Source organism: Neoarius graeffei, chromosome 23 (assembly GCF_027579695.1).
Source record: "Neoarius graeffei isolate fNeoGra1 chromosome 23, fNeoGra1.pri, whole genome shotgun sequence".
NCBI classification, from domain to species: Eukaryota; Metazoa; Chordata; class Actinopteri; order Siluriformes; family Ariidae; genus Neoarius; species Neoarius graeffei.
Window position 1 is genome coordinate 46,552,936 of NC_083591.1, and position 13,854 is coordinate 46,566,789.

Below are 13,854 nucleotides of genomic sequence, written 5' to 3' on the forward strand. Positions count from 1 at the left end.
CACACTTCTGTCAGAGTCTTATTTAGAACTGCAGCTCTGCTGGGGAAAAACAGCAAATGAGCCTTGCTCAAGGACACTTCAGCCATTCCTGATAGTCCAGGGAATCAAACCGGTGACCTTTTGGTCCCAAAGCTGCTTTGCTAACCCTTAAACCATGGCACCCCCCTCCATGATAAGAGAAACTTGAGAAACAAAATGAGAAAGTTGGTTTTGTGACGATATCACCCGTTTGCAACTGATGAAAAAAAAAATTGGTTGATTTAACCGAATCATCATTTTCCACATAATGGTAACAATATGTTCATTTCTCTGTGGAACCAAAACAAATGGTTAAATATCCACAAATCAAAGGCTTCTTTAGGAAAACAAAAATGGAGCTTCTTGGGAATCAATCTAAAAACCTGTTCTAGCACCTTTAAGAGCATCAGCATGGCTCTGGGTTCCAGTCTATAGGAACCCAGGCTATACAGGAATAGTTTCCTAAATGTAGCTGAGTGGTCAAAGACCTGTTTGATAGCTCATTCTTACTTCTTTATCTTTGCCCTGAAGCTAAGATCCCAAGTAACGGAAATCTCTCACTCAAATTCTTTTTAGTATGGTTTAGGATACAGTATGGTATACATAGTTTGCACATGACGTCACAGAATCGGGGATTCCCTAGTGGCGGCCATCTTGTTGGTCAAGCTTACCGTACGGGTCACTGAGCACACATTGTAACGCGCGAGTACAGTCTTCAAAAGAACCCAAGCAGGCTATTTAAAGCTAGCAATGGTGCACACCTGTTGTATTCACGGCTGTCGTAATAGGTCAGATGATGACATCAAGTGGAGCTTTTATGGAATTCCCACTGTACGGGAGCACGAAGGCGAGCAAACAAAGAAACTCAGCATACAAAGGAGAAATCTATGGCTTGCGAGAATCAACCGCAAGGATTATCAGCCTTCCAAACACAGCAAAGTCTGCTCCGATCATTTTATAAGTGGTAAGTTGTTTAAATAATCAATCAATTGTGTTCAAGTTTGTTTCTGGAAACCAAAACATCATGTGAACAATCTCTGGAGAATGCCTAACTGGAACCGTTGAGTGTACATTTACATTGTAATGTACACTTAATATCGCTCGTTTGTCACGTTTCTATTTGACACTTGTCACTTCACTCACGCAAGAGTCATTTTTGAAAAACATTTTAGGTCTATTCTGTATGATTTCATTTGTGTTTAATCAACCAGGGATGCAAACAGCGCGCCTTTTGGCGGATGCCACCTTTTTCACGGCTGAATCGCGCAGATCCGATTTTTTTTTGGGGGGGGGGGGGGGGGGGGGGGCGCGCGTTGGAGTGTCTGATTATAATTTCAAAGTAAATTCTGTATTAAAATTACTAAATAAGCAAATCCGTTACAGTCCATGAAACATAGGAAGTATAAGGATGAGAAAAAAAACAGTTTAAATCGGGAAGCTGCGCACATTTGCGCAGCCTGAGCAGTGTGCAGGACTGCGCATATGTGCGCAGCTTAACGATTTAAACTTTTTTTCTCATCCTTATACTTCCTGTTTCATGGACTGTAACGGATTTGCTTATTTAGTAATTTTAATACAGAATTTACTTTGAAATTATAAATCAGACACTCCAACGCCCCCCCTAAAAAAAAAAAAAAAAAAATCGGATCTGCGCGATTCAGCCGTGAAAAAGGCGGCATCCACCAAAAGGCACGCTGTAGAATATATAAAAGTTGTATATATCAGACAGCCTTTAAAGTTTGATGAAGTCAGTTTCAGGCTTTGGCAGTTTCAGGCTTTGGCAGCCCTGCATAGTCACTTGAAAATGCATCTTTGTCCACTTCGTAGGGGTCAATTCCCCCAATCAAGGCCAGTTTGGCTGCATACCGTTGTCGTGAGATGTCGTCTAATGTATCTATATACTTCTGTTTGCTTGATTTTGCCGACATTGAGCTTTATTTTAGAAAACTGACTATATAACTTCATAAATTCGTCCGAGATAACGTAGCTGATAATGGCGATGGTCCGTTTTGTTTGACCCACAAGATGGCGGCTGGAGGGCTTTCCCCGGAATGCCGTGACGTCAGTGAAAACTATGTATACCGTAACTTAAGTGGCGCTAAACGTAATATTATGAGACTCGCCATCTCAATCTAACAAAATGACTTTCTCCTTAACACAATTTGATATCAGTCCATGCAGGACAACAAGATGATATATAGTTCCGGATGATGTCTGAGGAAAGTATATGAAGATTTGGGCATGGTTTAGTTCAGACTTCCTTTAGCTGATCTAGCATTGTAACACCACTGTAAGCTTGTGCGATATCGATTTATCCCCGTTTCCAATTTACAATTAAAAAAAAAAAAGTTTTAAATCATTCAGAATCAGCAGCCTACGTTTCCATAACGCCAGGTTTAACGATGTTAAATCAGGCTCAATCACATCGGTGACCTCAAAGAAAGGGGTGATGCTGCTATGCAGCATCAGTTAACGTCTGAGAGTTTGATACACCTTCACAAAATCAATCATACTATAGCATACTCTGAGATTAAACTATGGAACTCCTATGCAAAAACACATAAAAGGTTGACAGATCTGGTAATATAGCTGGAATAAACATCACAGGATATCATCACAGTGTATTTTCGAGTATAGACAATGAAATTGTTCTCCCTCATAAGCCTACTCCATTGCGTTGGATTCAGATTGTGTCAGCATCCAAGACGAATCCACATCCAACAATGAATCTCCCAGCATGTTTACTTTACGTGCACTCAATAAAACCTTGTCATTGGGTTGAACACTGAGCAGGTGATGCTATTTCTTTCGGGGGGGGGGGGGGGGGGGGGGGGGGGGGGCACCACAGTTTTGACACTGTACTATAATTCTACACAGTGTGAAAAATTCTTACAAAAAGAAAAAAAAAGGGGGGGGGGGGGGGGGGGGGCAGACATCCAAACACCAAATATCTGTAAATCTGATTTTGGTGAATCTAAAATTGCTCTGTTTTACATTTAATGCCCATGATATACAAATGATCATAATGATTATTTCTCGACAAATCAAACATCTGGTGTTACAGAATAACAGCTTGGTAGCTTTGCACTTTATAGGCATGAATTTACAACTTAAAAAAAGGAAAGGCAAAATAAGATCAAAACTAAGACTAAGGTAACATTCTGCTGTACTTATTCACTGAATATTAGGCTTGATAAAATTATTCATTACACCCGACATACAAACCACAAAAGAATGGCCATGTAGTCACGATCATAATCATAGGTCACAGGAAATGGTTCAGTACAGTTTGCTGTGTGGCACATCATGCAAAACAGCACTGCACGGAGCACACACAGTTTCATGAAGTGAAACCTACCAGACGCCCACAACAAAAGCTCAAACTGCTTCTGTATACACCAGTGGCCAAACCAACCTGTGTCCGCGTGCATTTTTTTTTTTTAATTGATACCTGTGAAGCGAACAGTGACCCACTGAAAATGCATAAAAAGAATGATCTCATTAAAAACACACTGCTACTGGCTCACTCAGCTCACATTCCTAACAGTACGAGAATTAAAAATAAACAGTGATAGTAGCCTTTTTCACGTACCAATAAAATGAAGAAGTGTTGCGACCCCATGTTCTCATATGAAGACAGAAATGACAGCAGTATCGATTCATTCAAAATGAAAATGTCTTGCACAAAGCAGATCGAAGTACTGACTCGCTGAGCGTCGTTAAGGAGGTGGAGGAGGGAGCGCGCTGCTCACCTGGAAGCGTGTCTCGTCTGAAATCCCGTACTGCTCCAACGGGTCCTGTCATCAAGAGCAAAACCAAACTGGATTCAGTAAAAAGGTTTTTAAAAATGTGACCCCGCACCGAATCCAGGGACGCATGTCGGCCGAAATGAATCCGAGATAATCGCAAAAGAAGCATTTTTTTTCGAAATTTGTGATTTTTGTTTTTTTCCATCATGTGCAAGTTGAGATCTTGAAGAATGCAATCAGTATTTCAGATAATAGATTGTTTTGTTGGAAAAGCATACGTTTTTTGTTGCAAATTGTCTCGTTTTTGTCAGGACTGTAGCCTGCTGGGGGGTGTGGGTAAATTACCATATGGGCCATTCACATGATGATTTAAGTCATTTGTTTTTTTTTTCCGCGAATCAGCTGTATGATCCGAGTTGAGCGCATGGCTACTTCACTGCATACAGGCGTGTGATTTCACTATGGAATGAGTTACTAAACAGAGCGCAGAGGAGGTGAGACACCGCGAAGCAAACAGACACTCGGTATTTACATCGGAGATCACCATTTCTAGCCAAAAAAAACCGCAACCTCGTTTTCCAGATTGAATGGAATACTTGAATGATCGGATTATACACGGACCGTTCTAGGATTACATTCCATCGGAGGCATTGGTGTGTGCAAGGCGCCGTTTCTCTTTCTGATGGGGTGAGTTTATTAATCTAAGGCTGTGTGGTTATTTTTGCATGTAACGGAGAGTGTTGTGGTTTGGTTAAGCCTAGGTCACAACCGGACATACGATTTTTTGGCCGTGTGATTTTTGGCGTTTCCCAAATCGCTGCGGGTTTTTTTTTTGTTCACGGAGAAAGACGCGCGTTGGCCGTAAGTTTGTCTTGCAACCTGAAAAAAACGTAAGCGCCCGTAGAGTTTGTTTGACATGACAAAGAACCTCTGCGGCCGGTCTGCGGCTCGAAAATCAGCACATCACACGCGCGCTCTCGTGCTTTTCACACACGCGCTCTCGTGCGTTTCTTGCGTTTTTTGCATGTAGACCGGCTGTAGGAGCGCGTACTGTACGGCCGGTTGTGACCGAGGCTTTACATGAAACTAGTGTTGTGTTAGTTGTGTCATCATCGTGCTATCTTTCTTTCTTATGGTGTGAGTAATTTTTCAACCACAAAACGTTAAAGTATACTTTAAGACTTATTTTTGTACTTCATAATTGTGTTGGGCATACTTTGCATGAAAGGAAAATTGACGTGGTGATCTTTGTTTACATGAAAGTAGTATCGTGCTAGCTCGTAGGGGGTAGGGCTTTCCTTAATGTCATGCAAATGAGCACCATTATGTGCCCGCCCTGCACCCAGAGTAGCTGAGATGGAAAACTTTGAGGGCGATTTTCTCCCTTTTCTGTTTTAAGTATACACTTTCAAAAGGCCACACATTCTTCAAATATTGTCAGATCTCCACATGGAAGGCATCGTTGGAAAGCTTAGAAACTGTACTTTCTGAATCTGTCAATAACTCAAAATGCCCCCGGGCCGACATGTGTCCCTGGATTCTGTGATCTGCCACAAATAAATAAATAAATAAATAAAAAGGTGCTATACACATTTTCACTTATTAAAAATCATACGCTAAGAAAACTAAAAACTAAAACATGAATTATTCTGTATTTCGGGAATCATTTGACTCGCTGAGCATTAGGGACTTGTCCTTTACCTTGCCAGTCAGTCGATGGATCTCAGCTCGATAGAAGATGAGGTTCTTGCGCATAAACTCATAGCTGCAGGAGAAACAGATACAGCAAATTGGAAACAGAATGTGACCAGCATGAAGTGTGTGTAAAGCGTAAAGCTAAATAAATAAATAAATAAATAAATAAAAAGTTGCAAACCTGGCTTTTATAATAGCATCCATCCATTCGACACATTGCTCCTGAGTGTTACACTCAAACAGGTACTTCCTCTCTGCCTCATCGAGGAAAGCTAAGGACAGAAAAATGAAAAAGTGCATGAAGGCGTGTGTGTGGAATAAAAGGTGCAACTGTGAACAAAGGTCTGTTTACTTAGAAAAGGCACGAGCCAAATCAAATACATCCCTCAGCACCAGAGTGTGTGGCATACATGTTAAATATCTAATATATAGATTTAGGCACAGCCTAAAAGCGGAGCTCCCATCTGTTTCTGGGCTGTAGAGTTCTCTTATATCATAGCCAGCCTCTTATTTTATTTCTTTACCATTATAGTTACTATACTGTTTCCTTACGTTGTACAAAACGTCGGGCGACAACAGCGACAAGTTACTCACTACTATACTGTCCCGACTGCTACTCTACTTCACAAGTTGTTGGGTTTCCTGTTGTGGCAGGCACACAGAGGACCGAAACCATCAGAAAACAACTCAGTGGGTTTCTTTATGTATCCACACCCTATGCCTATGGGGCTCCGTTCTATCCACATTCACCAGATATGAGCAATCACGTGCTCTGATTGGCTACTCTACTACTAGGATATCCGCTCATATACCATAAGTAGAGAAAAACAAAATGACGACACATGTTGCTGAACTAACCGAAGATGAAAAATAAATAAAATAAATCTCTACCTGAAAACACCAAAAAATACAAAAAAGCAACAAAATATGGAATGAAAGTATTTGATGGTAAGAACATCTCTTTATTTTTCAAGAATTATGATAGCATTTTTCACAAATTGCTAATGTCATTTCGCCAGTTTGTTTACGTTATAAGCAGAAATTATTTTGTCTCATGTTTTGTATTAGTTTTTATTTATCGAATTTGGAAGGAAAAAAAAAAAGCTCCGTTTCTCAAAATCCAGTGAATGTGGACAGGATAAAAGAGTTACTCCACTCAATCTCGTCATACATTTGTGGTCAGAATTTTACATACAGTGACATGGATGTCATCTTGGATATGAATGTCATGGCAATATTTGGGCTTTCAATGATTTCTCTGAACTGTTCATTTTCTGTGGCAAAGTTATTGTACAGCATATTTCTTTAATAGAAACCCCCCCCCCCCATGAATTTGGTGCAGAAGTTTTAATTTTCTTTGGGTTTTCTGAAATCAACACAGGGTCAAAATTTACATACACTCACTCAGATTATTAATTCAGAGGCACTGAAACTTCCAAAACGTCTGTCTTGCCAAGGCCGAGGTCTCTTAACTTCCTGTGAGTGATCATGATTGACTAGAGCTGGTAGCTTCTCTGTGCCTTCATAAAAAGGGTTTGTTTACAGCACTCATTGGATTGACCAACACACAGTAAAATGGGAAAGTCCAAGGAGCTCAGTGCAGATCTGAGAAAGAGGATCGCAGAAATGCACAACTCAGGAATGTCCCTTAGAGCCATTTCTAAACAACTGCAGATCCCAAGATCAGTTCAAACAATTGTATGTAAGTTACTGGGAGGTGTAGTCACTTTGCCAACCCAAACTGTCACCCTCAGCTGAAAGCAAATTGGTTCGGATGGTCAGGAACAACCCAAGAACCACCATGGCACAGCCCTGCCATGAACTGGAAGCTGATGGATCATGGTCTTCAGTTCAGTGAGTTTTATATCACCATGGACTAAGAGGCTGCTATCCAAGAAATAACCCCCTGCTCCAAAATTGACACCTTCAAGCTTAACTAAAGTTTGCAACTGACCACATGGACAAAGAAAAAGCCTTCTGGAGGAAAGCTGTATGGTCAGATGAGACAAACATTGAGTTGTTTGGCCACAATGACCACGATGTACAGAGGAACACTGTACCAGCTGGTGGTGATTGTGGGAGCAGCATCATGCTCTGGGGCTGTTTGACTGCCAGTGGAACTGGTTCATTGCACAAAGTGGATGGAATAATGAAGGAGGACTACCTCAATTCTTCAGCATAATCTCAAACCACTGGAAACTTGAACATGATTGGGAGTCACAAAAGGACAATGAACCCAAACACGCATCAGAACTGGTTGTGGAGGATAAAGCAGGCTAACATTAAGCTTAAAACAAGCCCTGACTTCAACCCTATTGAAAATATATGGAGCATGCTTATAAGTCGAGTCCATGCCAAGAAAAAATAATAATAAATGTAATTGAACTCTAGCAATTCTACCATGAAGAGTCATGAAAAATCCAACCAGAATTCTGCCAGAAGCTTGTTCATGGTAAACAAAAAATGTTTGATCAAGGTGAATCTTACGAAGAGACATTTTACCCAAATATTAGGTGTGTTGTATGTAAATTTTTGACCCTGTGTTGATTTCAGAAAACCCAAAGAAAATTGTGCACTGAATTCTAGGGTTTTTTTTTTAAAAGATGTATGCTGTATGATCATTCTGCCACAGAAAAAGAACAGCTGAGAGAAAATCACTGAAGGCCCAAATATTGCCATGACATTCATATCCAAGATGACATTCATGTCACTGTATGTAAACTTCTGACCACAACTGTACATGGCTTATCAGCTCATGTACAACTCGATTTCGTGGAATAACTCTTAATTATACCAGTCAGTGCTGCTGAAGGCATGAATATAAATAAAGGTCAGAAGGAGTTGATTAATTTTCTAGAACAGCAGCCCTGACAGTAGTTCCTGCTAAATGGTTGATAGTAATACACTATCATTTCTATTGTTTCAACTTGGACACTGAGATGGTAAAACAGATTTTAAGAAATGTGTGCAACTGTTGATCTGATGAAGTTTTCCATAAGGAGATGCTTATTTACAGAATTTATGGAAGGAATCTCCAGTGTCAACACTCAAAGACTAATGCTATTTTTTCCCCAGACATGGAAGTAGTTTTTATATATTATTAACTTTAAGAGACGAGGGGCATCAGTGGGTTAAGGCTTTGAGTTACTGATTAGAGCTGTTTGGTCCTTGGGCAAGGCCCTTAACCCGATCAGCTCAAGCTATCCACATCAAAGTGAGGAAAAAAAATGATTATTAACTTTGAGAAAGAGAGAGATATGTTGGTAAGGGAAACCACTGTTGATGCAAGCGATAACAAGAACTACGTCATGTTTCACAGACATTCTACAACATTAAACACATTTACAGTATAAACAAATAAATGTTTTTTTTTAATAGAGAACAGTAATCATTGGCATGCTGTTGTGGTATAAGAGGAATTTAAAAAAAATAAAAAATAGGGATGTCCTGGTGCTGCTGCTGTTAAAATAATCACCTTCAGAGCTGTCAGACAGGTCTGTTACTGATTTTTTTTTCTTCTATAAAACAGCTCACCTTGTTGTGTTTTATTCCCAAAAGCTAGTCATTGTTAGTATAGGTAATCATATGGGGCTGAGTAAAATTAAGGATTAATTTCACGAGTGATTTCGAAGTTTTGAAATCACGAGTGAAACCGATCCTTAATTTTACGAGGAACCATACGATTACTTGTTTATAATATCTCATCTCATTATCTCTAGCCGCTTTATCCTGTCCTACAGGGTCGCAGACAAGCTGGAGCCTATCCCAGCTGACTACGGACGAAAGGCGGGGTACACCCTGGACAAGTCACCAGGTCATCACAGGGCTGACACAGACAACCATTCACACTCACATTCACACCTACGGTCAATTTAGAGTCACCAGTTAACCTAACCTGCATGTCTTTGGACTGTGGGGGAAACCGGAGCACCCGGAGGAAACCCACGCGGACATGGGGAGAACATGCAAACTCCACACAGAAAGGCCCTCGCCGGCCATGGGGATTGAACCCGGACCTTCTTGCTGTGAGGCGACAGCGCTAACCACTACACCACCGTGCCGCCCGTTTATAATACAAAGGGCCAAATTCATACTTCAGAAGCCATTCAAGTTCACAACATTTGTCATCCACGCTTTCTGAACCAATCAGGGCGCAACACTATCTTGCACGTTTGAGTCAGTTTCTAAAGCGTCTTTCATCATGACACGGCGACACGAGTCGAAGTAACATCTTTCAGGATTGATCCCGTATATTTCTTTTGTCTCAGATGCCAATCCAGTGCTGCCTGCATTACTTTAAGAGAGTCTGGTTCGTAGTTCCCCCCCCATTTTCTTTCCTCACTTCTAAATAAAACTGCGATAGCACCTTGTCTAACTCACAGCATTCATATGCCACTAGAGAGTCGTTTATTTGTCTTTCTGCGGCCCATTTCTTAAAGTGCATATCACGGGTAAATCCAGGAGCGAGATCAATGTAATTCTCCTATTTTATATTAAACTTTGGTCAAATATCGGTCACATTTTGTGCAATTTTTTTTACCTTGCACCATACCAGAAAAATTCAGTTGAAGTCAAGCCATTTGAGGCGAATTGGTCCACCTCTGAAAAAACTTGGCATTTGGATTTCCCGGCAAACACTGATTTTCATGACGTCGCGTGCGGGACACCTCCTTCTGAATCCTACATCAGCGCTGGTTTGTTTATGAGAAAATGACCTGGTGGTTTTCTGCAAATTTCTTCAACGTTATCACGTAATTATTAAAATGGTTAACAGATGTATCGTAGGAGGGTGTAGCAACACCAATCTCGATGGGATTAGTACTCATCGTTTTCCAAAAGACCGGACAATGAGAGAGAAATGGGAGCGCTCCGTGCGAGGCACCTGGAAAAATTGGCTACATGCTACGGACTACAGCATTATTTGAGGTGCTCACTTCACAAGGCCTGACGACTTTGAGAACTATTTGCAGTGGGAAATGGGCTTCGTGAGGCAACTTGATCTGAAAAAAGACGCAGGTCCATCTGTCAGAATGCCCAAAGCAACACCGTCTCCATCTGTGTCAGCGTCACCAAAGGAGCCAGCCGTGTTCGTCTCCCCTGACAGAAGGCGAAGTGCTGCATCCACTGAGGCCCTCGAAGCCGAGGACCAAGCAGAGCCGAGAAAAAGACCAAGAAAATCGGCAATTCATAAGTTGACTGTTGCCAGGGTAAGAAATAATTCTGACATCTCAATATATTCTTCATCCAAAGGTGAAGTAACATTGCGCTCAGGTGACAATTCCATATTTCAATGCAAAATCGCTAGCTGCTAAACTTGGTCTACACAGGCTGTGCACTGAAACCGTGCAAAGCTCGCGCAGCCTGCTGGCTCTTCTGCAGGTGACATCACGAATCTGGCTCCAGACTCCCTTGGGATTTTTCCAGACGCGTTTTGTTATTTTATTTTTTTTCTGCTGTAGACAGATGGCCTTGTGCAAAATTACCCTTCTGAATGAGTGTGTAAAGGGACATACTTTCATATAAAAAAACGAAATTAGTCCAGGATATGCACTTTAAACACGGAAAGCCAAAAATTTGTACTTTTTTTGGTATTTTCATTTTCGCTTGCAGCTTTCAATTGGTTTATCATTTCTTCGTCAAATATAGCAAAACGTGGCACTGCTGAGTCAGCCATTTTTGCCGCTTTTCCACTACAAACGCGGCTGAGTCGGGCTGAGCCGTGCCGTGCTGAGTCGGGCTGAGCGGGGCTGTTGGAGTTGCATTTCGACTACAACCGCGCTGAACCGTGCTGGCTGGAAGTGGGTGGACACATTGGGTGGAGTTAGCGAAAGTGGGTGGACGTCACGTGTCGTTAAGCAGCGCAAACAGTGACATCAGTGATCTTTTAAGCGGTAGTCTCACGACCCGAATAGTAAACAATAAACATGGAGGACATGGAGTCGTTAGTGTTGCTGGTCTTGGTGCTGTGGCTTGTTGTCACCGACAACGCCAACAGATACTGGCAAGAGCGTATAGATGAGGCGAGGCGCATAAGGCTTCAGAAATTCTCGTAATTCTTAATTATTCTCCTTCCGGGTTTACGGTGTTTACAGATCCCAGCGCGCTCGCGGGGCGTGTGTGGGCATGTGAGGACACTCCTCCTCACCAATCAGCGCACAGGGGAGTGTCTGCTCACGCCCCCAACCTCACTCGGCACGGTTTGGCTCGCTTCAGCCCCACTCCAAAACGGTGCGAGTTTTAGGGGCTAAGCAGGGCTGAAACGAGCCGAGTCGTGCTGGTTTTTGGTAGTCGAAATGCGAGCCGTGTCGGGCTGAAGTGAGCTGAAGCGAGCTGAAGTGAGCTGAAAAAGGGTAGTGGAAAAGGGCCATTTGTTGACAAAATTAGCTAATTTTTGTAACCGTAACCAAGCAACGAAGTAAAAGAAAAAGCGCAACTTTATTCATCACACACTTGTGAAATTTCCTCTCTGCATTTAAGGCTGCTGGGCCATAGAAGGTTCACGCTGCATGCTACACGCGTGTAAAGAAAAGTGGACAAACGTAGCATGACTTGCTCTGGGCCATAGAACGGCGTTCACGTTGCACGCTTCACGCGTGAAGCATGAAATGAACATGCACACTTTTTTCTAGGCGTGAAGACGGAAATTCCAGTCAATGCATGCGGTCACCGCCGCGCCAGCCAATCAGAACGGGTCTAGGGAGATAACGCTATGCTTTCAGGGGAAAACTTCAGAAAAAATATAATTGAATGGTATAATTGAAAAATAGTTCTTCATCGGGATTGTCAAGCAGATTATAGAATGTTCGGTGAAATTCACCACGGGTTTCTCTCAGAAGGAAGTGTTCTCGGCTCCAAATTCTGTTCCTTTTTCTCTTCCTCTGTCTCAGTAAAAGCAGAATGAGGCAATCGTCATCATCCGAAGAGTCCATATTGTTGGTTACTCGGTCAAAGTAGAACAGACGCAACACGTGAACATCCAAGCATGAAGTTTAATGGCCCAGGGTCCGGTTCTTCACGTGAACGTGTAGCGTGCAGCGTGCAACATGCAGCGTGAACCTTCTATGGCCCAGCAGCCTAACCCATCTGAAGCAGTGAACACACACACACACACACACACACACACACACACACACACACACACACACACACACACGAGCAATGAGCACACACACACTGGGTATCAGAACAGTGGGCAGCCATGCTAACCATAGATTTACATAGAAGACTAGATTCCTCACCGCGTATTCCAGAACGTCCGCACAGGGCGGCCATCTTACCACAGACCAGCTTTTCCACAGAATTTGCGGGTATGAAGACTTACGCAAGCACAGCACAGCACAGCCCAGCACTCACATAATGATTTACAGGAAATCAAAGTACTGACTTTGATGACAAGATGTGTGTGTCTGTGTGTGTTTTAATTGTAGATGTTTATATCAGTATGTTTAGTTTTATTTTAACTGCACATTGGAGCCTAGTCAAATGAAATTTCAATCTTCTGTGCTAACATATATTGACTTTGACATGATAATCAGCTTTGAATGTTCTTTTTGTAAATGTAAAGATATCTTTTTATCCTTGGAAGTATAACCACATGTGATTAATTAAATGCTTTTTTTGGTCACAAACTACCGTGAGTCGTTGTTACTGTTTTATACTATTACTTACTCGGGCAGTGCATTTGTTATTATGCTATGATGCGAGTTTACATTTGTTATTATGCTATGATGTGAGTGCATTAGGTTTTTGAAGTGGATGAAGTATTTCTGAAGTTTCAGAAGTGAGTAAGCTGTTTATTTAACTTTAGCTTCCCCTACGGCCCTATCACATGTAAACATATTTTCACTAAAAATTGGAAATAAATTGTATGGTTATTTGTCCTAAGGCCGCAGTTATCCATAAGTATGCAGTGTTAGGCTTCTCACAGCATAGGAATTTCAGCATGCATCCTGTCTTACAGTCTGTAGTATACTGAAATATTTTCGCCAAGCTATGCGTCTTTTTTTAAAACATAAAATGATTATTCATCATTAATATCAAATACATACTTCTGTTTTTTTTTTTTTATATAACAAACCAAACCGTTTGAATATCGATTGAAATTTGAGGAAGTTATGGTCATCTGAAAAGTACATATCGCTACCAACACAATGTAATGGGTAAGCCAGCTGTCTGAGGTAAGATGGCCGCCATGTGCGGACGTTCGACTTCGTTGACGGGCAACGGGGACGAGGCATCTAGTCTTCTATGTAAATCTATGATGCTAACAGCGCCTGGGAGTTAGGTGCCTCGCTCAAGGCCGTCCCATATTAACCTAACCGCATGTCTTTGGACTGTGGGGGAAACCGGAGCACCCGGAGGAAACCCATGCAGACTCCACACAGAAAGGCCC

At 41.8% G+C, this 13,854-nt stretch overlaps 1 protein-coding gene across 1 annotated transcript in view; it reads right to left on the minus strand.

The window, feature by feature from the left end:
* Nucleotides 1–2,847: 2,847 nt before the first annotated feature.
* The window catches only part of plekhj1 (pleckstrin homology domain containing, family J member 1), a 14,407-nt gene continuing 3,400 nt past the window's right edge, over nucleotides 2,848–13,854 (minus strand). Inside the window, exons 4-6 of the mRNA XM_060905361.1 lie at nucleotides 5,644–5,734; nucleotides 5,469–5,532; nucleotides 2,848–3,815 (exon numbers count right to left, since the gene is read on the minus strand). Coding sequence (XP_060761344.1) covers nucleotides 3,738–3,815; nucleotides 5,469–5,532; nucleotides 5,644–5,734 — 233 coding nt within the window. The 3' untranslated portion in view covers nucleotides 2,848–3,737. The remainder of the gene's footprint in view (nucleotides 3,816–5,468; nucleotides 5,533–5,643; nucleotides 5,735–13,854) is intronic.